Source organism: Mauremys mutica, chromosome 2, assembly GCF_020497125.1.
Source record: "Mauremys mutica isolate MM-2020 ecotype Southern chromosome 2, ASM2049712v1, whole genome shotgun sequence".
NCBI lineage: Eukaryota > Metazoa > Chordata > Testudines > Geoemydidae > Mauremys > Mauremys mutica.
In genome coordinates, this window is record NC_059073.1 from 120,103,120 (window position 1) to 120,130,114 (window position 26,995).

The following is a 26,995-nucleotide window of genomic DNA, read 5'->3' on the forward strand; positions in this document are numbered from 1 at the left end:
GGCTGGAGTTTAAGAGGCGCTGAGCACCTGCAGCTTCTACCAAAGTCGATGGTAACCTGGGGTCAGCATCTCTCAGGCTCAGATGTCATATTTTCTTGTTTTTCTTGTTTTGGTACCTACTTTTTCTTGTTATGCTTAATAACAACCCTGAGATCAATTGCTCAGTGGGATAAAATATTTCACTTATCAACAATTCCCATCAGAGCTTTATATATAAATAAAAAATGCAAGTCTTAGAAAACTGACTTAAGCAACAGAAAGACATTCTTTTAAATATATAGCTTAACAATATAAACAAATCACATCCAACATTTTATTTTAACTCAGAAGAAAAATATCATTGGGCACATTCTGTTGATAACATTTCATTTTCCACTCATTACGTTCCACCAATTTGGAGAGCTGTTTTCTAAGCAGCAGCTTCTCCAGAACACCCAAGCGGGACTTGCACCAATAGTCCATGGACATCCAAATACGCAGGAATTACTGCACTAAGAACGCTGTGGCCAAATGCAGCATGCGTAGAAGCTCCTCTATGCCCTCTAGCAAGCTGTAATGTTTAAAAAAAAAACAAAAAAAAACAGCAAAGAGATTTCCAAGTGATGGTGCAACGTGTTTCCTTGACAGATGCAGCTTTACACAATGCCCTGGACACTGCTGAAGCTCTAGTGAAATGAGCCTTTCTAGTAAATGGGAGGAAAATGCCCCCATCCCTGTAAGCCTCTCAGACACGAGCTGATCTGTATTGCTTAGGATATGTTACTATATACGGTGCCATAAGAGCTATGCTCCCTAAGGCTCATGGTCTGAGCATATCCGTGATGGCTCTGAAATACTAATGGAGATTTCCAGCGCCACTAGAATGGCTACACTTCTTCCTCTGTTTGGGGGAAGCTTCAAAACTAATAGCAAAATGTTTGGTCATTAAAAGAATGTCCAGCCTAAGAAGCTATATGTGAAGGAAAGCAACTAAACTGACAGTCTTCACTTTTTTTCTCTTATTTAAAAGGTGGGGGAAAGCCTTTCTAATTTCCTTTTAGAAGGAAGACAAACATTCCTAAAGCAATGTGCTTGTTTCCCTCAAAGTGACTATACTCAGATATAGAAATCGAGTCCTCTTAACCCAACAACAGACCAAGACAAAAAAGTGCATAAAATGAATAAAATGTTTTTACGATCAACAGCAAAATCTAACAAAAGTATAAATGTTACGTGCTCCCTCCCCCCTTTATGAATAAAGAGAACCTCTGAACACTAGAGCTATGTCTTTTACAGGTTTTTCCATTCTACTTTTCAAAGCACCAATAGGAAAATGGGTTCAATATTACTGTATTAGGAGAATATGTTTAACTTGGAAACAAACATGCAAACTAGACTTTAAATCTGTGTGAAGGTGCTACAGGATGGAAGTAATCAATGGTAATTAATTTATTTATTTTTAAGTGAAATTGCAAACAATCCCTCTCCAGTCTACAAGATCTTATTATTATTATTATTATTATTTACATTTTGTTCCCTGCCGAGACTACTAAGTTTCACTTGTACCACATTCCAGAATGACAAAGGAAACAGGAAAAGGGTATTACAATATTGATATAGCTTCTTTTTTCCCCATACCATGCCTTGTGTTGTTTGGCTTTTCTCTGTAGCCTAATTCTTATTCTGATCAGAGAAGTAGTAGCTGAAAACCAGGTTTTTATTAACACCATATACATCCAACGGTGCTCATGCCAACACCTACATCCATACAAACATATGCACAATCCCCTCCCATTTTCTAACGATAGCTTTCACAGCTGAGCTGCTGTGGCTAATCATGATGATTGAATGGGATTTGTGGATGGATATTAGAGCACACTTTATCAAAAGCTCTTTGCAAGATGTATTTTTGTGTAAAATGCTTCCACAAATGTTAAAATAGCCATCAAATAAACTCATCTTTGATAGAATCCAAAATACCCTTCTCCCAGAGCATAGGTAAAAGGAACATAGAGTGGTATTAAAAACTCTCTCTCTTTCTTTATTGTATAATGTATATACATGCACACACGTACATCTAAATAAATTCACATCTCTCTCTATATATATATACATGTTTATTCATAAATGAAATGTCTATGCACACTCACATACATAAAATGTATCACTGACATTATTATTATTATTATTGTGGTAGCACTTCTGGGCTCCAAACCAGAGATCAGGGTACCATTGTGCTAGGCAATTTACAAACACGGAACATAAAGAGCTTACAATTTAAAGGTACGTCTACACTTACAGCAGAGTGTACAGTACGGTCACTGCATGTCCGGCTAGCACAAGTATAAACAGCAGGATAGACGATAAAGCACAGCTTAGCAGAGGGCCCTACATGCCAGAACCTCAGGGTATATACCCGACACAGTTGTCTACACGCACAAGCAGTGCCTCCAATGTCTAACATTGTTATTTTTACGCCCACTCCCCCCACACACACTGCCAGAGCCTTTCCCTGCCTAAGTGAAAGGCTCTGGTAGTGGGGTAAGGCTCTGGCAGTGGGGAGGCAGCAGGGAAAGGTTCTGGCGTCTTTCTGCTGCCAGGGCCTTTCCCTGCTGCCACCTCCCGGCAGAGCCTTACCCTGCCGCAGTGAAAGGCTCCAGCAGCGAGAAACTGCCAGAGCCTTTCCCACTGCTGGAGACTTTCCTTGCCACGTGTAACTACGCACCACAGTGACAAGTGTGGGCACAGCCTGATATTCACCGCGGCATGCAGCTGTACTGGGCATGCCATCGCAAGTGTAGACATCGCCTAAGTATAAGATCAGAGACAACAGGCAGATACAGAAAACAGATTGGGAGAACACAAGATGACAATGGGGCAATTACGAACAGGAGTGGAAACAGAAGTGAAGTGACTTGCCCAAAGTCAAACAGCAGATCAATGACAGGGCTTGCAATAGAACCCAGATGCTACGCTGAACTCCGAGTGCAATCTCTTATCCACTAGACTGGAATTTATTCTAGTAAGAATTGACATAAAATGTTACAGGCCCACCAGTACCACAGGAGACTTTTCCACATACTCATTCCTTTATAGAGAGTAATGAATTTGTCCCTGAGAAGTGCTGAGCACCTGACTCCCACTGAAATCAATAGTAGTTGGTACTCAGAGCCTCTTGCAATCAGCCCTAATCTATTATTATTTTAAAACTCTGTGTTTATCCCATCAGTTGATAGTAATTTAAAATGAGTTTTTAACATATCGCTGATGGAAATTGCTCCATGGTTTATTTAAGCACTTTGTCTAACCATTATGCTTCACTATTTAGGATGTTATAAAGACGGGGTTGATGCATTCTGCAGCAGAATTATTCATTTGTGAGCTATTTGTTTTAAAGAATCTCAACTAGTCAAACTATGAATGTATGAGGTTTAGCAATCAGACAGCACTGCAGTACATTTATTTTTTAAAGCTCCTTTAAGCTTTTGCTAAGTACCCATTTACGAAGTAGCAGACGTACTGTTGTTTGGTTACATTTGCTTTCACCTTAAAAAAATAGAAGTAGCAGAATTATATGACTGAAAATAAATCTGTCTATTGCATCATTCCATCGGCAATACTACAGTGAATGTGTCAGCTCTGGCAATTGTTAATTCCTTGGGTCAGTTTCTTCTGTTATTGTTCAAAAGTCCCTGTCAGGAATCTGGAGGGGATATGTACAGGATATTATACTTAGCTGCTAAGATTTGAAGCCAGGTATACTGCCCTGGCACCCCAAATATGGAGGACTATGGAGGCGCAGAAAAATATATAGCCAAACCTGTGTCCTGGGGTCTCCTTTGGCAGTTGCTGTGCTGTCCTTAGCTCCCCATAGTAGGTAGTACAACTGTGACCTTTTTGATAGAGGTCAAAGAGAATGTAGTGGAAGTTTCTGCTGTTTGGAACACTAGTAACTTACTAATAGAGCCCTACAAATCCGTGGGTATCTGCTTTATAGCCGTGGACCATTTCTGTAGATAGCAGCATGGATGAGGATACAAATTTTGTAGCCGCGCAGGGCTCTGTTGGTAAGAGCCAGACGGGCAGCTGTGTGGAACTGCGGCACAGATCCTCCACCTGCCCTGGGCAGGCAGGGACACTGGGCAGGGGGCTGCTTGGGCACCACACCCAGGGCAGTGGAGAGTCCGCCACGGCTCCCCACAGCTGCCTGCCTGGCTCTTATCATGGCCGGGCTGCGGTTCCAAGCCGCCTCCCCCCCCAGCTGGAACTGGGTTGGGGAGAGCCACACTGGCAGCTGTGGGGAGCCTGGGTCCCTCCTCCTGCCCTGGGCGGAGGGGTTGGGGGCAGGGACACTGAGTGGGGAGGCTGGGGGCAGGGACACTGGACGGGGTGCTGGGGGCAGGAACACAGGGAAAGGGCTGGGACACTAGGCGGCAGGGTGCTTGGGCCCCCGCCCAGGGCAAATGGAGGGTCCGCCGTGGCTCAGAGCTGGGTGGGAAGCTGTGGGGAGCTGCAGTGGGCCCTCCACCTGCCCTAGGTGGGAGGCCTGAGCGGCCCCCTGTTGGGAATAGAATGTGAAATGCTGAGATTGTTTAGGCTTCTGGGACGAGCCGATAACGCTGGGAATTGTGTGTAAAGGGCTGGCCTTGGGCGCGCTCTCATCGGCCAGCTAACTGTAAATAGGATGATAAGTCAAACAGGTGTGTAGGATGTTAGTTAGGATGGGGTTACAGCTGCGGCTGTGTATATTTAATTAACCAATTAGCAACTGTCTGATTGCTTGCCATAATGGGATATAAGAGCATGCTGGAAATGAATAAAGGACTCTCTGCTTATGATCACATGGGTTGTCAGACTCTGTCCATGCTCCTCTGCGATGCAACAGCCCCCCAGGCAGCTCCACAGGTCTGCCCCCTTCCCCTGGCCGGGGCAGTGTGGAGCCCAGCCAGGGAGACGTGGTGGATGCTCCACCTGCCCGCAAGACGGGGCAGGGTGGGTGGCTGAGAGCAGCCCCTGGCTGTGTTCCTGCCCCCCAGGCTGCTTGCCCAGCCGAGGGCAGGTGGAGGGTCCACAACTGTGCATGGGCTCCCCACAGTTGCCCACACAGCTGTCCCCAACCAGGCTCTGGCAGGGGGGATGCCTCAGAGCCTAAGCCTGGCCCCCAGTGTAGAGCCCTGCAAATCTGCTATCTGCAGATTATTTTTGGCACATTAATTGTGTGGAGGAATGATTGCAGCTACATGCAGGAGGAGACATGGAATCGGATCCCAAATCCTTAAGCATCAATGGGAGCCTTACTTTTGACTTCAATGGGCTTTGGACCAGGCCCACAATGCACAGGTGCATTTTTCCTCTGAAGGTCACTCTTACAAATTGGGACCTGGAGTTCGGGGGTTCAAAACTTTCAGCAGATGGAGGGTGACATTTGCATCTAAGTTTTCCCCCTTCTCCCCTTCCTCAAATTCTTCCCACCCATTCCACTTCCACAGGATTCTCTCTCTCTTCCATTCACGCTTCCTCCTCAGAGGTTCTGAGTCTTCAAGGTGGGGGAAGTGGGAGTGGAAGACTGAAGTATCTGGCCAGCAGACTTCTCTCCTTGCCCAGACTATGCATGGCCCTCACGGCTTTGTGACAACTCCCCTGCTGTGGTCTGTGCTGTTAAATAAGCAGAAGCAGAGATGGGGAGTAGTCACAAAGAAATGAAAGCACTGAGCGAACATGTTGGCCGAGGAGAAGGGTTTCAACTGCTGGTTTCTGGCTGACTGTTCAGCCAAGACAGAGAACAGCTCCTGGTATCAGGTGGGATGGAAAGATATTTTCTGTTGCAAGCTGTAAACAATCCTGGGATTTTGGCTGAGACTGTAGGCAAGTATGCAAAGGCAGGGGAGCATATGGCTGTTGGACTACAGGTTTTCATCACAGCAGAGAATTAATTTCCTTAGTGAGAAAATATAGAAATTGGTCCAGCTTTTAGAGCTACTTATAATTACAGCTGTTTTAACTCTGCAATATATTCTGACCTGAGGAGATGCACAGTGGCCTCATAAAATGCAGCTAAGGAAAGCAAGCAACTGGGAGAATGACACTGCTCCGTTCAGATTCAGAGAATGTATTTTTTTTCTTCTAAAATGAAATGCCTAGCTGGGATATCAGAGCACAAAGCAGAGAACTCAGTGCATCTAGAAAGTACAGCCTACATCTTTAGTTTCCAGAGCTCAGTCACCAGCACTGCTATATAAATAACTAGAAACTGGAAAATCACTCTGGCTATTGACATGTGATAATTAAGCAGAGGGGATGGGAATACAAGAGTTTGTGACTATTTTAAGGTTGTAAATGACCAATAATTATTTAGCATGTTTGTGAAGAACATGGGAGATTATCTGAATTTTTAAAATTAATGTATATTTACTATTGGTCTACTATCATGATATCTGCTACCTGGCTACAAGAGTTAATGTAGTCCAGGGGGGAGGGGTTACACTTCTGCAAGAAGGCAGACAATGGATGTAGATAGCCCAATCATTGATATTTATCCAAACAGTAAAGGCATCAAGACCTGCTGCTGCCCTTTTTGTCCACGTTTAAGAGGGACACAGCTGACATGATCCTGTTGTGCTAAAATTGCCAGCCAAAGGCTATTGACTTGCTAACGATTCTGACCTAGGTAACAAACACAGAGGGCTGCTATGAATGGAAAAAAATCCCAGGGCAAAGACAAAAGTTAGAATCTGCTGTTAAAACTCTCCAGCAAGTGAATGCAGAAGACAAGACTGGGCAGAAGGAGCCAGAGGTGCAGAAGAATCCTAGACTCTGTGGAAGACAGTGACTGCTATCCAAAGGATGTTCAGGAGGGGTGCGGAATCTGATTGAGGGTCTTGCACACAGATGTTTGTTATTTTTCCATAGATCTGTATAACTCTGGTGCTTTGTCTGTGAGAACAATTTGTGTGGTTAGAGGTGCCTTTGTTAAGTCTCTTTGGTACCTGCTTTAACTGTCCCCAAGTCCCCAAAGGATGAAACAGTAATTCAGAGTACACACAAGGGTAGACCACTGGAGAGGCATGACTGAGACCATGGTTGGGGGGGGGGGTGCGTGCACATGCAGCTAGGGCAGCTGGGCTACAGTCTGAGATATTCCAGGAGCGGGAGTTAACAGCTATTCTAGGGCTGGTAGTTAGAGGCTCTTTACATCTTCTGTCCACACTGATTAGCATGTCTGCACAGGGCCAAACATAATTTGGCCCTTAGGTAATATAGAGACAGCATCAAGAACTGATAGCTGAGGGAAACCTCTGAGCTCAGGTCAGACTTCTTATACCTTCCACTCCATATCCAGTGGGAACCAGGAGCTAATAATATGCAGAGAAAGAAAAAAGTTTTAAAGGTATTTGGAATGTTCATTAAATTGAAAGGTTGGATACAATTCCAGTAGGTATATTTTTGCACTACTGAACTTGTGGTTGTATGATACTGTAAATGGATTCTCCGATTCGATGGCAGAGTTGCCATGGTAATTAATTTTTCAACACTAATCACTATTGGAATCATGCATAGTTTGTTAACATATAAGCTATTGGTCCCAGGTGATCTTGATTTAACCCCTTTATTAAACTCCCATGTACCTCCACACCCGAAAATGCAAAACTAAATTTGAATGGTATATTTTTGAGTTCTGGAGCAAAGCATATACTATACCCCTCCTTCCCGCACTGTCTGAGCTGCAGACATTTTGGGGGAGATTATACCAATTTTAAGAGAGTTACTATAAATCTATGTTACTCTAAATCAGACAATTTCTTTCCCTACTTGACTTGTGATGGGAGATGATAAGTAAAAGGACAGGTTCTCCTTTTATGGCTTGCAACCTTGATTTTTGCGACCTCCCATATGGACCACATGCAAATGGGTCCATAGGTGCTAAAAATACGGATCCTAGGAGTACTGCGGCACCCTCTGGCTTGAAGTGGTTTCTATCATATCCAGGGTTTACAGTTTGGTTCAATGACTCTCAGCACCCCCACTATACAAATTGTTCCAGTACCCCTGAATGGGTCAGAACTGGATAAAGCCTGAGAAGATTTTCCAGTTTATTTACTTACTAGAAACAGGGAAACTGCCAATATATCACAAAGTCAACTTTAAAAAAAAACCCTATTGCCTCTCTTTTTCATTCTATATCTAGAATAATCTTTTTGTCATTTCTTTCACTCTGTGTATTCTCTGGAATCCACTCTAGAAATGTTGCTTTTTTGCCTCTCACCTAATTTATTTTACCTTTCAATGTTATTTCTCACTTCTTTTCCCTTCTCTCCTCCATTTTTAAACCACCCTTTTCTTCCCTCCCCCCCATCCAGCCAGCCATCCCAATCCTCTATCCTTCTTTAACCACCCTTCCTTAGTCAGGGCTGGAAGGCAGGTGCTGCACACTCTCCTCCAAAAGCCGGCTTGATGAAATACCTTTCCCTCATGCAGTTCAGTGATACCAAGTGGTTTCAAAGGCTTTCGAATATCTATTTTACATTTTTAAAGCATTAAACTGTCATGATTTTACTCAGGATCATTTAAAACCATTTTTCTGTTTACCATGAACTCAGTCCTGCAAGATGCTGAGCACTCAGTTCAATCTTGCAAAGTGCTGAGCAATCTAGCCGCGATCCAACAAGCATCCAACCCATTAAGGACATGCTTAACGTTCAGCACATGAGTAATCCTAGTGACTTCAGTGAGACTACGCATGACCTTAATGGTAAGCATGTGCTTAAGTGCTCTGCTGGACTGAGGCCAGAGAGCTCAGCATCTTGTGCCTACTGTCATGACTCATGATGCTAGAGGCCATGATGATTGACAGGTTTCTAGTCCAATAAAAAGGCTGAGTGTGAGATCTCCTTATTCTGAGCTACAGTAGAAAGTGCCAGTGGTTCCCTTCCCCCGCCCATTAGTGTGAGAAGAGAAGGGAGTGTTCCATCCTCCTCTCCATCCCTTCCCCCGAAGATGATGTACAATACACGATGGTGTGGGGTGGTGTAAAAATTTTATTGATACTCATTTGGGGTGATCTGCAAAACTCACTCATAAGAAATGCAGCATTTCCAAATTTATGCCAATAAAATTTTTATGCCACACCATCACGTATTCTCTATATGTATCTAAAAACATGTGCTCTGTATACATCTTCAATTACAATAAAACTAATTAGCCAATAAGTCACATTTGAGGCTGTAGCTCAAATGTGCAGACATCCAAGTTCAATTTACATACTAATGGTTGCATATTTGCCTTTAATAGATGTACTATTAGAAAGCAAACATAATAAATGGATAACCATTTAAGCATGGAGTTACCCTATCTTGATGAAAAATATCTGAAACCGCAACAACCAGTGAATCTATTTACTTTTTTTTATTGGGAAATAAAGCTAATCACAGACTAAGAAGATAAATGTAAATTATACAGAGCAGCATACTAATGGTGGGTCATTAGACCCACCCCCTACACAGTACGTAATCAGTTCAAACAGGATGAAATGGCTGGCTTGGACCTTAGATTTTATTTTTCTGAGACAGAACTAGCAACATACAGGCAAAGCTACTTAAGTTTTGAAAATGTTTTCCCTTAGGCCTGTCAGTTTGTTCTATTTTTGGTCTCCCTGAGATTTCCAGAACAAGTCCTCTGTCCACGGGCGGCTCTAGGCACAAGCTAAACAAGCAGGTGCCTAGGGCAGTAAAATATATGGGGTGGCATAATGCTGGGGTCCCAGCTCATACCTGAAGCGGCGTCCTGGGCAGTAACCAGCCTGTTTTTCTGCCACCGGGTGCAGCTGGGCAGGGAGCCGGCTAAGTGAGGAACTTGTCCCCGCCACTCTCCCGTGGGCAGCGGTCACCCCCCACCCCCCAGGCGGGAGCCAGTAGCACGGCCCTGCTCCGGCTGAAGAGGACGGGAGGAACATGGTGCCCGGGTGGGCCGCTCCTCCTTGGCTTGTCCCCGCCTCTCCTCCTCCTCCTCCTCCCCTCTGCACCGCCTCCTGCCAGGAGAGGGGAGCAGAGCAGCAGCTCGTGCCAGGGCCAAGGCGAAGACCAAGGATGAGCGGGGCTGGGATCCAGCAGCAGACCCAACCCCTGGCGCTGGGAGCGGCGGTGACGGGAGATGAATCCACCTCGGGCCAGATCTGCAGCAAGGTAAGAGTTGGGCCGGGCGGGAGGGTTTTGTTAAAATTACGCTAGTAGGAAATTGTTTTATTTCACTAAATTCTCTGTTTATATTTTTTCAAAATTGTAAACAGTCAAAACAAAACTGCAAAGTGAAAACATGTATAAAAGCTAAAAAAAAAAAAAAAAAAAGCCGGAGGCAGCCAAAAATTTTTTTGCTTGGGGCAGCAGAAAACCTAGAGCCGGCCCTGCTTCTATCTCCCAGTGGCCATCACTCCTCAGGTATCAGGCTAGGGACATTTCACTTGTTTGAGGAAACTGATGACGACCCCGTGGTGAATGGGTAATGAGAGGTTTTAAAGCTGCATGGTGTAGAGCGGCAAGAAACCTCAGGTGTGTAGTGAACAAGGTGCTAATTGGGTAACTGGGTAAACAGAACTCTGTTACGGATTATGGGCTTGATCCTGCAGTCATTACTCACACAAAACACTCAATGAAGACAAATGGGAGTGGGGGAGGTATACAGGAGCATCAGCCACCAAGGGAGACAGGAAAGGAACACTGTATATTACAGAGGTATATTGTCAAGGATCCATAAACATTTTTACTCTTTTTTTCCCCTTATTTTAGAGTCCACACAACATTAAAAACAGTAACAACAACCCCACAGGAAACCCAATATTGTTATGCCTTGACAATACAACACACCAAGAAGCTGCATGGTCTTATGGTTAAGGCACTGAATTTGCACTCAAGAGATTTGGGTTAGATTCCTAGCTCAGCTACAGACTTCCTGTGTGATCTTCCCAAGTCGCTTGTTCTCTGTCACATTAAACCCTCTGTAAAATGGGGATAACACCACCTCCATTCTTTCACTTTTTGTCGGCCTCTTCAAGTGAGGTCTCTTACTAAGTGTCTGTGCAATGCCTAGTGCTACGGGACCTGATCTCAGGTGCGCCCTAGGCTCTGCTGCAATAGAAATAAATAACGAAAAAAGCAGCCACTGGGAAATGTAACTGACTTTGTGCAGAAGAACAATACTCCTACAAGACTGAAACAACATGCTGCTTAGTGTGGCAGTGAAACAACTGAGATTCCAGAAAACCGCCTTGGCAACAGCACCCATCTGTCAACACCTACAGGTGTACAGCATTTTATATGAACCTCTCTCCTCTTCCCTCCCCAAATGTCATTTTATTTTTGTACCCTTCCCTGTGTGAGGTGCCAACATCTGAGGTCTTTTTCACAAGAACGCCAGCTCAGAACAATTCAGGAAGTGGTCATTATCTGTATGTGTAACTACGCTAGTTGCTCTGACGAATGGAGATATCACATAATATACTAGATCAAATCACACAGTTTCCCCATCTGTAAAACGGGGATAATGACTTTGGGTATGGCTACACTTAGAGCTGCACAGCACTGCCGCAGGAGCGCTCCCGCGGCAGCGCTTTGAAGTGCGAGTGTGGTCGCGGCGCCAGCGCTGGGCGAGAGCTCTCCCAGCGCCGCACATACTCCACCTCCCCGTGGGGATTAGCTCCTAGCGCTGGGGCACTGTTTACACTGGCGCTTTGCAGCGCTGTAACTTGCTGCGCTCAGGGGGGTGTTTTTTCACACCCCCGAGCGAGAAAGTTGCAGTGCTGTAAAGCGCCAGTGTAGCCAAGGCCTCTGATCTCCTTTGTAAAGCACTTTGAAATCTGCTGAGGAAAGATGCTATAGAAGAACTAGATATTTATTATTATTATTATAATAAACGGGTCCAAGTGATTTCCTTTAATTATAATATCATGTTCTTCAGGTGCTCAGTTGTTCCTGCCTTTTACATTCCAGGTCCTACCTCTCACCTGCTTTACATTCTGAACATAGGCAACAAATGCTAGTGATTGCAGGGCAATAACTTCCCGTGATCCTCCATACTCCCGTGACATGACAAGTTATAGGTTGAGCCATTTAGTTAATCCAGGTCAACACAGTAGTCTCATCTATGGGGAAAAATACTTTCAGACTGCTGTGCCAGGTGAGCACAAAGGTATGTGAGTTGTCAGCTTCTGCCAGCAGCTTCTTGACACACTACTGTTTGCATTCAAACACCAAACGACTGTGATGATAGAGTACAAACCTGACAAATTCAGGCTGTTAAAGTGTTCTTTACAGTATGTGTTTCTCGCATTAGTAAGTCCTGAGAATGCATTAAAATTAAATTCCATCTTTGAACAAGAGCATATTTAACCCAGATAATATTAAAGGTTATTGCTTTCCAATGAGATGAACTTGTCTATTTGAAGAATGTTTTAATGACCAGTGGAAAAATATAATCTGAAAATTATGCACCACCATTTATAAGAACTGATAGAGTAAACTCCAAAGGTTCAAAAGTTTGGTTCAGTTAAGCACTGAAAGTATGAATCCATGCCTCCTGGAGTCTGCACGACTGGGCTGGGAAGCTTGTGAGGACAGGCTCTCAATATTTCTAACCAGTTTGTAATTGCCGGGATCACCTCTAGAGCCGTTTTTAAATATTGGCGTTACATTAGCTATCTTCCAGTCACTGGGTACATAAGCCAATTTAAAGGACAGGTTACAAACCATAGTTAGTAGTCCCGCAATTTCACATTTGAGTTCTTTCAGAACTCTTGGGTGAATGCCATCTGGTCCTGGTGACTTGTTACTGTTAAGACCACCTCAAGTCACCAGAATTCCTAAAAGGAGTTTTAGTCCCTTAACAAACTCCTTCTTAAATTATTTAGTTAGCTTTGTAAGAATTAAAAGGGTGCTTATCTCAGACTAGGGACCCCTGAAAAGACATCCAGCAGCAACCCCACAAAGTGTAGCCGAAAACCAAATTTTACCTTATTACCCTGCCAACAAGCCTATTCTGGTTTGTTGAGCCTATTTTGGATCATTTGGGGTTGAGGGCCCTAAGGTGGGGAGGGAGGAGCACAGTAAGGCTGGGGGAACCACCAAAGGCTCAAGAGGCAAGGGCTAGAGAAGCTGCCAACTAGCCTCTCACAAAATTCATGGGGAGGGAAATGGAGATTCAAGAGGCAGCCTTCCAAAGAGCATCCTAAGGCTCAGGAGTGTAGAGGAGAGAACTCAATATTGGTGCAAAATGATATTAATAAAATAATTATATTTTTTAAAATATTAAGTCACTAAACTTACCTGTGCCTTTACTGAAGTTTATGATATATGTATCATTATCATCTACCTTATCTCCCAATGGCAAGCAAATATCAGGGAAGATAAACATTTATTTATAGCCATAAAATGTTTATTACCTCCAAATGTGTTTACACCAACTCTGGGATGCAGTTTTATAACTTCTATTTTGCTTTAACATTCTATACTATTTTCTTTCATATTATGTTTTGAAAGATTTATAAGTGTGTTAATTATTGTGCTTTGTATACAATGTAGATATGAGTCTGGAATTACAAATTGTAAACAGACTGCAAACAGTAAATTGTAAATCTAGAACCTATTTAGTCAAAAAAAGCCAACAAACCAATCAGAGTTATCAAAGAATGGGACAAGTCTCCTGTGTATAAGATATTGGCTTGATACAAAGGCAATACTTATTTCAAGAAGACAGACCATATAAAAATGCATGTTTTAGGAAGAGACCTGATTGTGGGCTAGAAAATGTATGGTGTGTTATCAAAGTAATAAATATAAGTAAGCCTATACAAAGAAGTCTAGAACTATCATCATTAAAATGAATTTTATAATTACTCTAAAAACTTATTCAGAAAAAGCCTCTAGGATAAACCTGTGTCATTGTAAGTGTTTAAAACCTTTTGTTTATTTCTTAAATGTTGAAATGGCAAACACCTTTCTGAAATGCATACTTGCAAATGTGTTAATTAAATGCAAAGCTCCTAATACCATTGCTATGTAAATAGTGAAATACTTCATGTACAAATATAGCAAGGTCATTTGATGTTATAACTGATTACTAATATAAGAAGCCATTTAAGTAAAGAAATATGCACATTAATTGGGAAACTAGTTACCTGATAATCCTTTAGCAATCCCTCATCAAATTTGTGAAGACAAGAACAACCTCTCCAAAAACAAGTAAAAAGAAAACACAATACCCTCTCTGATAACACTTTAAGAATTTAATTTTAAAAGTCTACTTTGAGAGCTGACCTTAACAGAGAGAACTGGAGTGTTTGGACTCATTTGAAACAGAATTTCAACTTCAATTAAACTCTGATGAAACCAAAGAAATATCTTTGAAAATTGACTGAATATAAAAAAAGAGTTAAAACTAACTTTAAAAGTCATTTGATGCTTTTCTGACAGAAGAAGAACAAAGGCAAGTTAAAAAAATGTTATTCGTTATTCAGACAGCACATTCAGGAGATGAAGGTGTCACCCAAGCCAACTCTGAAGGAATGAAGCAGTGAAAGAAAGACAGCAACTAACTTTAAATCTACATAAGACTGAAACAACAGGTGTGTTTTCTTACATTCATGGAAGTAGAAAGGAAAGAGTATAAAAACCCACTCAGAAGTGAGCACCCCCTGTACACACACCCTCTGCTACTCTGCTTCAACAAGAACTCTACTACTCATCACCTAATGTTCATCTCTACAAGCAAGCTGATACAGATAGATAAGAAAAACAGAAAAGACTCAAGAAACCCAACTCAAGCAATAGCTTCCCAACACTTCAACATGGATTGATGAGAGGACGTTAACTAAGACACTTGTCAAGAGACTAGATTTAAAACTCTTGTAATGATTTTATTGGAATATGAAATTGCTATTGTAACTTAAAATACTAACAGTGTCTCTTGTTAATCACCAAGTGATTAGAGCAATGGTTCTCAATCAGTGGCACATGTACCTCTGGGGGTACGCAGAGGTCTTCCAAGGGGTACATCAACTCATCTAGATATTTGCCTATTTTTACAACAGGCTACATAAAAAATCAGTACAACAGTTTTACAACAGACTACTAGCAAAGTCAGTACAAACTAAAATTTCATACAACTTGTTTATATTGCTCTGTATGCAATACACTGAAATGTAAATACAGTATATTCCAATTTATTTATTTTATAAGTATATGGTAAAAATTAGACAGTAAGCAATGTTTCAGTCATAATGTGGTGTAACACTTTTGCATTTTTATGTGTGATTTTGTAAGCAAGTAGTTTTTAAGCAATGTGAAACGTGGGGTACACAAGACAAATCAGACTCCTGAAGGGGTACAGTAGCTGGAAAGGTGGAGAGCCATTGGATTAGACCATATATTCCTGGAGAGGAGACAGGCTAAACTCTGGTAAACAGAGAAATAGCGAGATTTAATTGGATTTAAGATTCTTAATATTTGTAACCGGCCTTTCTCAAAGACAGCTCCTGATGTGGCTTCTTCTAAGTAACCGACTTCAAATATTTCCTTCAATTTCATAGGATTTTGTTAAAATTACTTATTTTGCCCATTTATAAACTTATTTTTTATTATTATTATTATTAACAACTAGACAGGACCCACCAACCCTTAAATTCTTTTACCCAATCATAAACAGCCTTTAAGTATCTAATCAGACACTAAAACTAGAGTCACAATAATTTTGGGAAACAATATACTTTGATCTTAATTTACCAAAGGGAAAGCAATCCTCAGAGGTGTTCACTCTGTGGGGTGTAATCTCTGTTAAAAGCTCTCCACAGAGAAACATACAGAAGAGATTGTAATGGAAGTAACCAGCTTGTCATTTGTGTTCAGTCACTCGTGTTGTTTGATGTCCTCTTTTCCTTTCTTTAATAGTAAAATAACACTGGCTAATAATTGTGATGATTTTGCTTGCTCTTGATCATGGTGTCCCCTAAGAAATGTTAAAGAACCCCTGTGACTAAAGCAGTGGTGGGAGCCACACCCCGGAGTTCTCAGCAAGAGAAACAATTAGTAACAGCTGGCCGACCATTTCTTGCTTCTCTAAGACAAATATTTTTAATAATTTTAAAAATAAAATTCTTCGGTGTCCAGCAATTTAAAATAATCCCTTTCTGCCACACAGGAGGGGGACACACCTACTAAGACTAAACAAACACACCTGGGCCCATAGGGAAGTTCAGTGCCTGGTGAGCCTCCTAAGGCTTGCAGTAGGAAAGGTGCGGGAAGCCCAACTAACCTTATAAAACTAACAATACATGGAGGCTAAGGGCCTCCCGCTGAGCCTTCTCTAGAGCTTGTGGGAGCTGAGGGTTAGGGAGGCCCCTGAAAAAAGGCTTGAGTGGGGGTGGAGGGCTGCTAGTTTCCTTGTCCAAAGGCCTATAGAGATTGAGGTCTCATGATGCACCCCAGCCAGTTGGGACACTTACCCTGGTAGATACTTCTCCTAGGTGCCTCCTAGGGGTTGCAGGGTCTTAGAATGTGTGCATTAATAAGGCTTCCCAACTGCAGACATCAGGAAGGGAGGAATGCCCCTTTTTACACCCTCTCCCCTCCACCGTTCCAAGTTAGCACTTTAAAAAAATAAGGAAATTCCGACATAAAATACTTCATCGAGGTGAAGTTAAGGTTTCTGTCCTTGGTTGGCATGCTTATTATCTTTCAGCTATATTAGAATCACACAAGAAAGTAGAAGCCTAAGGAATTCAGTTAACAATGCAAACATTTTACAGTATGGAAATTCACACAGTTAAGATAGCCAAATTGCCATGGTTTTGCCCCAGAAGAAATCAAATGTCTGAGGATTCACTTATAGAGGCAGAACTAAATATGCATTTTTTGTTATTCTAGGTTGGCTATCTGCTGACTTAGAGAACTATAACAATCTACAAGTATTAGAAGAGCACTAAGATGAGGAGAAAATTGTTTAAGGTGGTGCATGGTGGTAAAACTGGGAGCAATGGCATGAAACTGAGCAAAGAAAAAATTTCACAAGCTACCAGGAAAATGTTTTTACTAAACTCTGCTGGACTGTGAAATAGTCTGCCAGTGGATGTGGAAGACAGTCTGGCACTGGAGTATTTTAAAATGGACAGAATTTTGCCTAATACAGTCGAAGTCCTCTCAGATCCCTAATTTCTATGATTTCACATGGAGAACAACTTTTGACTGTTACTATAGGGACCATTTTCATCTATCTCAAGAGGAGAGAAACTTTTTTTTTTTGGTGCTGGCATAGAGAAATTTGAAGGAATAGTCTGAGCATCACAGAAGTGTTACGTTTTATATTTTGAAGAGCTTCATTTAATGATGGTAAAAGGAGAGCTGCTGTTAAATCTGGTCAAGGAAAGTAAAACACTTGTAATGAAATTCAAAGTTCTCAATAAACATTATTTTGTCATTCTAACTTCTGTATAAGCATGATGCTGATCAGAATTAAACTGAATGCTATGTGACAAGCTACCAGAAGAAATCAGGCAAATCCAGAGTCTGTCTATCTTTAGGAAACATTGCAAGGCCTTCCTCTTTGAGAAACTTTTCAGCCATATGTGACACACTCAATTCAAACACTCCTTTTATTCCTAAACCCTAGTAACTGCCCTCTCCAAAGGAAAACTCTACCCCAAGCAGAGTTTTGACCCTGTGAAAGGAGGGATACCCAAAGATTCATGAAGTCCAACAGGGACTTCCTATTCCTAATGATTAGACATGGAAGGTGCTCAGATACAACAGTGATGGGTGACAGCGTAACATTCTAAAATAGATTAGATTAGATAAGATAAATTTCATCACCCGGAGCCTCACATCCACAATAACATTAAGAGAGAAGAAAATAAAGTTGTTTTTTTCACTAGGCTTTTCAGCTTTGACTGAGTTCTGTCAGTCATTTTCATGGTTTGCTTTGACTGGCTCCTCCTTCCTGGAAAGTTGGAGTTGTAAGTATGCGTACTGTATCTGAATGGATGTCTGGGTATTTCAAACCTCCAGCTGGAGTTTGATCTTTGTGAACACACTCGAATATTTAGGTTTGCTCTTGTGTAGGTCCTTTTTATAGTATTTCACAAGAGAATTGTGGAGGCCTTTCCCCAATCTTATATGCCAATGCATCTTCATTGCTAGGTGATTGTACAAATGTGAGAGCTGTTTCAACAGCTGATTCAGATTTACTATAATTTTTCTTTTAATATTATATTTACTTTCAAACAATAAAAAAAAACAAGTTGGTTCACAAATTAAGTGAGAGGAATAGTAAAGCCACTAGTGTTTAAAGTTCACCTCTCCCACATTGACATAGAACTGCAACAATTATTATCTAATTTCTCCTACAGAGACACCTGGTAAAATTTCAGTGTCTTTCACTGTATTTCAGTAACCCCTTCCAATGAAGAATGATGCCAGTTGACTTGACCCTCCCCATGCCGATGGTAAAGTATACTCTGAATGCAGCAGTGCCTTTCAATCAATTCATGTTCAGCTGCTGTATTACTGCAATGAGTGTGGCAGTCTGCCAGCTACAGAAACGTTAGAATGGTTTTGATGGCAGAGTTACTACAAAAGTGCTGCTGAAACTCCAGCTTGCAACTCACCCATAGAAGAGGCTGGAGGAAAATGCTGCTGATACATTGGGGCAAAGGAAACTTGCGCTTGTTAAGTATCATTAAAAGCTGTACCCACATACACATTGAAGATAGCAGGTCACATTTCCAAACTGTTTTGTAGAGGGTTCGCCAAGCAACTCCCGGTGACTTGAATGTACATAGCATGGCTGTAACACCAGGCAAGGATTTGGGAATTTATTACAGTATTTTTAGAGGCAGCTTCCATTCAAAGTAACACAGAATTACAATCCTCATTCAGGAAATCACTTAAGCACATTCTTGAATTCATCCCTATCCAGGAAAAACATGTAAGCATGTGCTTCAGTGCTGTCCTTAACAGAGATGATTTTCTGAATATCTAGAGCTCAATAAAAATGTTCCATCATTGATATAAATGTATGGTGATGACAGGATTTTACCACATCAGCTGAAATTTTATTATGATTTTAAATTGCATTTTACTATTGAAAGCAATTTTGATTATTTAACATCCCGTCTCCTTTGGTAAGGACCAATCCCTCCTATAGGCAGAACATTTTATATATATATATATATATATATATATATATATCTTACCTGAAAATGCACTTTTTGGTCAATATGAGGCACACTAAACTGTTTCAGGAAGCGTTCGTCTTCACTCCAGAACAGGCGGATGTCAGGAATATCATAGAGGATCATGGCCAGCCTCTCTAATCCCAGGCCAAATGCCCATCCAATTTTCTCCTCAGCACCAGCTGCAATAAACAAAGATAAAAATCCAAGGGCTTAAATGTGGCACATGAAAAATTGCTAATACAATGCCCATCTCTTTCCCAAGGAAGATGCTAAAGAAACATGAAAGGAAAAAAGTCTCCAAGTAATTGTCAGATGATGGAGCTAAAGCCTGATCCTCATCCCATCAAAGTCAGTGGCAAACGTGATCGAGGAAGCATGACCGAGTTCAAAAGTAAGCAAGGCTTGTGACCAGGAAGTCTTGCTCACTTGGCTCTCTGGCTGCAGTTAGACTTTGAAGACACAATTAGCAGAAGTGTATATTGCCTTTCTTTATATTACTCCTCTATTGCGCTTATAGGTTAAACACTTAATATTTTATTCAATTATGCTGTATAATACATACAAAAATTGGTTTACAATCCAAAGCATTTTAGTTGGGCTGATAGGTGAGGCCAGTGCAGAGTTAACACTGTCACTAGCATTTGGGAGGATCAGAACAGTCACTTTCAAGGTTACAGTAAGATCAGTTCAGACAAACTGTTTGCAGAACAAAGGGATTTAGGATACCGCCAGTGTTAATAACAACATCTCTGCCCAGACAGCTCTTAGATCAGCAGAGGCTTTTGCACCTGGAGAAAGCTGTTACTCCCAGATAAGCAAGGTTCTGTTATTATAGCAGTTAAATAATGATTAATAATTATTTGTACTTATATAGCACTATGTATGTGAGGATCTCTCAGATCTTTGCAGAGGTTCATGACACAAGACCCCTGTCAAGAAGGTGAATAGTCTTATCCTCATTATTTACAGTAGCGTAAATCGAGGCACAAAGATATTAGAGTACGTTTTTAAAAAAACGGAGCCTAAAGTTAGACTCCAAAATCCACATATAGACATCTGCCTAATTTTCAACAGTGCTAAGTTCCCAACAGCACCCACTGAAGCTCAGCCCTTTTAAACAATCAAGCAATTGCCTAAATGTGTATTTAAGCTTCCAGTTTTTAAAACCTTGGTCTAAGAAATGTGCCCCAGTTCACACAGGAAGCTGGTTACAGAATTCTGTTTCCTGATTTCTATCCCTGTTACCATCCATGGAAGGAAACTCCAGCAGGGAGCCCATGGGAGCCTTCCTGTAATTAGGGCAATTGCTACCGCCTAGAGGTGCACTTTCCCCATTAGTGCAGAAGAGGAACATCACATAGTCCTGGATTCTTGAAGGCAGACATAACAAGAATTAGAAAAGAAGCGTAATCATTGTTTTGATTTATTTAATTAACCTGAATCCCTTATGTTATTTAGAATATTAGAGTCCCTCAGCAGGATTCCAGTGCGCTTTATTTGTGTTATCAACTGGCTCACACTGCACTTTCCAGACATTGCAGTGGGAGATTAATCCATTTTATAAAGAATAATCCATAGAAGGGATAGTCAATAGGTGGACTGTGGGCCAAATCTGGACTGCCAGACACTTTTGAACAGACTGCAACATCTTTTTATTTACTTATTACCATTATTATTGTTTTTGTATTATTTTCTCTGGAGTCTGGACCTTGACAATACCTTGACCAAGAAATTTGGACCTTGGCAAAAAATAATTGATTACCCCTGATCCATAGAGTCAGAACTGTAAATATCCTGCTCTGTCCTTCTTACGATGTTCTCGGGTACAGAGTGAAGTGCCCATTCAGGTTCTTTGAAAGCAGACAAGGTAAGAAGCAGTCTCTGCACATATGTCACGCTAAAAAGGTTGGATTTTGCAAGGTTGGTTACCCAAGTTTTATATCATATAAAGGGCAGACACAAGGACACAAATGTCACCAAGTGACTTTTTTTTTAAACTCATACTGAAAAAATAAAGGAAACTGAAAGCTAAGGTTGCTGCTAAGTTATTTGGAACCCACTACAGACAACTGTGTTAATTACCAAGACATCTGATGAAGTGGGTTTTAGCCCACGAAAGCTTATGCCCAAATAAATTTGTTAGTCTCTAAGGTGCCACAAGTACTCCTCACTCTTTTTGCTGATACAGACTAACATGGCTACCACTCTGAAACAAGACAAAATAGCGACTCCATAAAGTTGCACTGGGGTTTGTGCTTAGCACAAGGTTTTAAGCCTCTCTGCTTTGAACATGATAGTGTGCCCTCCCCAAATGCAAAGCACTTATTCTTTTAGTGTAGAATTAATTTTTGGAGAATTTTCATGTAAGACTGTTGATTAGTTTAAAAGTTATAAGTATTTAAAAACTGAGAAATTTGTATAATCTACTCTCTCAGCAGACGGACGCTCCAGAATCCAAGCGTTCATGTACAAATAATTATGTTTGTAGTCCTTACGGATGTGAAGAAAAGATGAACCAAAGGAAAATCAGTGTTAAAGTGTGGTCTTCCTGAACTGTATCCCTTTGCTGTCTTGTCATTTGCCTCCTTAGATGATAAACTTTTTTGGTCAGGGACCACAGATAGAATCCCAGCCATAGTGAAGTCAATGACAAAACTCCCACTGACTTTAAAAAGGCCAGGATTTTACACCATATCACTGTACAGTGCCTAGCACAATGGGGCCCTGATTTACCCTCAGAGCGCTACTTCATATATAATAACAACAGAAATAGACTGCCTGAGGCAATAGCTCTGAGAGGTATGACCTGCCACTGCTTGTCTCAATAGAGGAGATAACTCTGAAACCTAAAGATGCCAATTTAAATGCCAAAAATGTTAACTGTTTCACTAATGCTCATTTGAGCAGAGAGAACTAACAAAGGTGACAAATTTATCTGATGACAAATGGAACTGATGATGGTGTATGTTCTTTGTTATGTAAACATTAGCAGAAGGTCTTGATCTAGACTGTTTTTAAATGTTACTAATGTGCATAGTTTCATTTATGAACAATTTAATAACAACCATTTCTGTATATTCTGCAAAGTTTAACAATATTCTTTGACAAATTAATTTGTCATACACTGTATTTTTACAGTGAATATTGTGCTTTCATGTCAGTTGTTTATTTTTTAGAAGGAAGGGGTTCCATTGCATACTTCTGCAGTATGCGCATATGGTAGCCAAATGAGAAAGTATTCTTCATCCAAGCAACTACTTTGCAAGCTTAGCACTTCAATGGCTCACCTATCCACAAGGACCTGCTCCAAGAACTTGTCTTTTGGGTCTCCTGAACACTAGGAAGCCCACAGGAGGGAAACTGCTTTCCTGAAGACTTTCTGAATTTTAGGAGGCATATATAACAAGGTTCTCCTCAGCTGGCTACCCTACAGAACTTGTCAAATCACTATACACCTTCAGAACACACCCCTCCTGCTGTGTCCCTTCTCTGCTGTCTTGTTTTCTACTTGTAAATTATAAGGCCCCTAGTCAGCAAAACATTTAAGCATGTGCTTAACATTAAGCATATGAATAGTCCCAGTACAGTCACAAGGACTAGAGCATATTCTTAAACGCTTGCTGAACAGGATTGCTAATGTGCTTAAAGTACATGCTTAAGTGCTTGGATTGGGGTCAAAGCATATACGTTTTTAAAAACAAATATTTCATGTAAGTACAACAGTTATCACTACAGAATTTATACATATAAAATCTACCTGAATAAAAATTAAGCACCTATACTGACAAGAAATTAACTGCTTGGGGCAAGTGGACAAGAGAAAGTGACGAGGGAGCTGGAAGTGACTGCCACAGACTTAAAACTGGGATGGAGACAAGCTGAGGGCTCACGAGTGAATCTGGTCAGGCAGCAGGTTTAAGAGAACTGGGGAGATGGTGAAGCATCATAGCTTCTCTGTTTAAAATGTCATAGGCCAATGGAGATAGCTTGAACATCTGTTAAAGCTTTCTCCAGCTGGCTCTCAAAGCTTTCCAGGCTGCCAGGCTCTTCATGCTTCATGTGAAAAGATTTGACCATTCAGCAGAGGAGCATCACTGAAAGTTTCCTTGCCCCATACATAGTTTTAAAGGAGCCCTTCTTTCCAGCCCCATGGTCAGTCTCCCATCCTGGGTCCTCAGTCCTCATAGATAAATACATTATATATATTAAAAGAAAAATCCCCCCCACAACCACTCAAACGCTACCAAGAAATTCTCCATTACAAATCTTTGTTAACTTAGAATGAAGATTGCTCAAATGTATTTCAAACACAAACATGTGGACACTGAAACACCAAAGAAATCATAAGTTAAGGAAAAATACATGACCAATACAACACCATTCTCCAGACTTTAGCCCACTACCATCACACTGCTCAGCCACTCTTAACACTTTCTACTCGCTCAATTTCTGTACCAAACAACTACAAATAATTTAATCTTCTTTGGGCTGGACTAGAAGATTCTATACTCTAGTTGAGAGACATATCCTGACCTGCCAAAGCCCAGGGGTTAAAGCTACTGAATCCTTTATTACACCTATGGACAGAGATATACATTTTTCTGATGTGGGTGAGATAAGGACTTTTCTATCAGGTAAGATTTTTAAACTCTACTTTGTAATTAATTTTAGGATCAGACTAACAGTCTCTCATATGCATCTCAATCATGCTTATTTTTATACCTATGCTGCCTTTTATTATACAGTTTCCTCATTACTTCTGTAAAATTGCCAGTAAGGAATTATTTTATTCAAGACAACTAAACTAAGTCTTGGAACTATGAGAAGGGGCAGTTACTGAGAGGTGAGAGAAACTCAATCAGTAGTTCTCATCTTGCGGCCCAATCAGCACAGAGCTTTGGTTCCTGAGGGCCAAACAGGTAGTATTGGGTGCGGCCCACAATGGTAAAAAGGTTGAGAACCACTGAACTAAACTCTGATCTTAAGGTTGAACAGGGTTTCTCAAACAGAGGTCGCCGCTTGTGTAGGGAAAGCCCCTGGCGGGCCAGGCCAGTGTGTTTACCTGCCCCGTCCACAGGTCCGGCTGATCGCGGCTCTCACAGGCCGCGGATTGCTGCTCCCAGCTCCCATTGGCCCGAGCAGCGATCCGTGGCCAGTGGGAGCTGCGATCGGCAGGACCTGCGGACAGGGCAGGTAAACACACCGGCCCACTAGGGGCTTTTCCTACACAAGCAGTGACCCTGTTTGAGAAACCCTGAGGTTGAAGCAGTATCAGGAGTGGAAAACAGCTTGGGTACAGTGTGTGCTGTAAATCAACAAATCCAAATCTGGCAGACTAAGGACTGGAGTGAGTTGATAAAGACCTGATTCCTCCCCCACTCCTCCCGTTTAAAGATTGTTATTGACTGTTAGCTTGATTACCTTTACTGACTGAAACTGCAGGAAGGGATATGGACTTTCAAGTAGCCAGGACCCAACTATTATGACTTAAATTCCACTCAGAAACTAATCTACAGCCAGAGAATACTACAGAACACAAATGTAATGATCTCTCTGCATGAAACATTGCTTAAAGTGTAGCCCCATGTTACAGTACTCTAATCTTGAGGTGAGAAATGAAACGTAGGAATTAGAAAGAAAAGGATGCATTCTTCTTGCCAAGCATAGATGAGGAAAAACAGTCTTAGCTACAGCCGTCACCTAGTAGCGGGTGAAGATTTAATAAAACCTCCAAATTGTGAACATGAGTGATAAATCACACACACACTTCCTCAATCAACAGGGCTGATATACTTCTCTGCCATTTCTCCTGGTTGCGCCCCGAATGTATAAGCATTATCCCAGTCATATGTGCATTGACCCTCTGCCAGTCATCCTCGTTCAAGCTCTAATTTCAGCCAAAGGCTCAGGGCCTGATTCTCCACTGTGTTTCTTTTGAGTAATGGGTGTAAAATGCTATCAAATGCGAAGGGGGTGTAAAATGCTATCAAATCAGAATGATAGAATCTTGCGCTCTATTTACACCAATGAAAAGGACTACACAGGTGTCAGGCAGTGAATAACTGCACCAACTGGAGTAGATCAGATGGAAACACAGCGTTGAGAATAAAAACTGTTAAGATGATTCTTCTCAAATTCCTCTTTAATTTAAAGAAAGAGCTCTCCTCTTCAGGCTGAAATCTTGCATGCATGCTGATATGAATTTCTACAGCCTCAAACAAGGACCTGGGTCCATATTTTACATGTGCTAAGGAATTGTTAATAAGCACTGGTTTTAAAATGGTTTCTGAAAACAAGAGTTAAACAATGTTTGGCTAGTCAGTATGGACTAAGATCCATATTCTAAATGAGGGCCACAGTGATCAGATAAAGTATGTTTAACCCATGTTAGAAAGAAATCATTTTTAATCTAGTGTTTTTAAAAATGGTTTTCTGGTATGGGTAAAACTCCATTATGGTTTAGGGACAAAGGGTCCTATAATAGAAATGCCAATACAACAAAAGTCGCCTGTCTAATATAGATGCGTCTAGGAACAGGGTTAGAAAAGCATTCCATAATGAGGTCAGATGAATGGAATGTTAATCAACTGACGCTGAAAACTTATCAAAGTTCTGCTGAACTGATCTCTTCATCTAAAACGAAAATCAGAACTATTCATATTATCTTCTAACTCCTTTAAATTGATGCGTCAGGCTCCTGAGTGCAATCCAGTTTAAATTACCTCCTTAAACAAGGATGTGTCTTTCAGACTCTGCATGCTACATAAGCCACTCTTCAGAAACTCCAGAAAAGAAGTAAACATTCAATTATGCCTACCGTATGAGGGGGGAAAAAAACTGGTTTTTTTTTAAACTCACATTTGGAATAATTTTCTAACAGTAATAACTGCTTTGAGAACATAGCTTTGTCTCCTGGGTCAGACCGATCTGTTCTCTTTGCTTCACTTGAAAACTAAGTAAAAGAACTTTAAAGGCTTTGACTGAGTTTTTAATATTTATGTTTATTTTTCTTCCATAATCAAAATATCCTTGCACACACTAAAAGGAGAGCCTATTTCAGAATAACTCCCAAGGGAAACAATCACTCCTATTAACTCTCTTCTAATAAGTAATTAACACATATCATCCTTACTTGCCAATATTTCACCAGGCTAAATAGACAAGTTGGAACGGGGTCTTGCTTCTATAGAAGTTCTTGGGCAGGAAGAAATAGATAACTAGAACAGAAAAGAAGAGGAGAGGTAATGGCAAAAGGAGGGGCGGGGACAAGATGGCAGGAATGGGAAGAGGAGAAAATTCCCTTCTCCCTCCCACTCAATCATTTTTCCTTTTTATTCCCCTTCACTTTACCTTTTCCTTTCCCATGTCTTGATTTCTCCCTTCCCAAAACTCTCACCTTTTCCATCTTTCCACATTCCTAAACTGACTCCACTTCCTCCCTTTCTTCCCCCGAAACTACCTTCTCTAAAGTCCTAGGATGAAACCCTGCCTCATTGAAGTCAGTGTCAAAACTCTCACTGACTTCAATAAGGACCAGGATTCTACCCAAATCTCAGAAAACTTTTCTAAGTTATATAAACGAACACTGCCATAAACTAAACTTTCTCAAGCTCCAGCATCTGGATAAAGTCTCCACTCAATTCTTACGCGCAATTCAAGACATTGGTTTTGAACCCAAAGCCCTTTATGGTCTATGTCCCAGCTACCTTAGAAATTGCCTTTCTCCTTGTATTTTACGCTAAAATTATGAACAGCTGGGATGCTCAAATTTTAAGTCCTTAGAATTGTAGGTCTGGGGGTTGGACA

General features: G+C 41.2%; 1 protein-coding gene across 13 annotated transcripts in view; it reads right to left on the reverse strand.

Moving 5' to 3' along the window:
- Positions 1 to 26,995, reverse strand: part of FARS2 (phenylalanyl-tRNA synthetase 2, mitochondrial) — a 344,334-nt gene that overhangs the window by 120,819 nt on the left and 196,520 nt on the right. For all 13 annotated transcript variants that reach the window (XM_045003789.1, XM_045003788.1, XM_045003780.1 and 10 more), the window contains one exon: positions 19,208 to 19,368. In XM_045003789.1, coding sequence (XP_044859724.1) covers positions 19,208 to 19,368 — 161 coding nt within the window. The remainder of the gene's footprint in view (positions 1 to 19,207; positions 19,369 to 26,995) is intronic.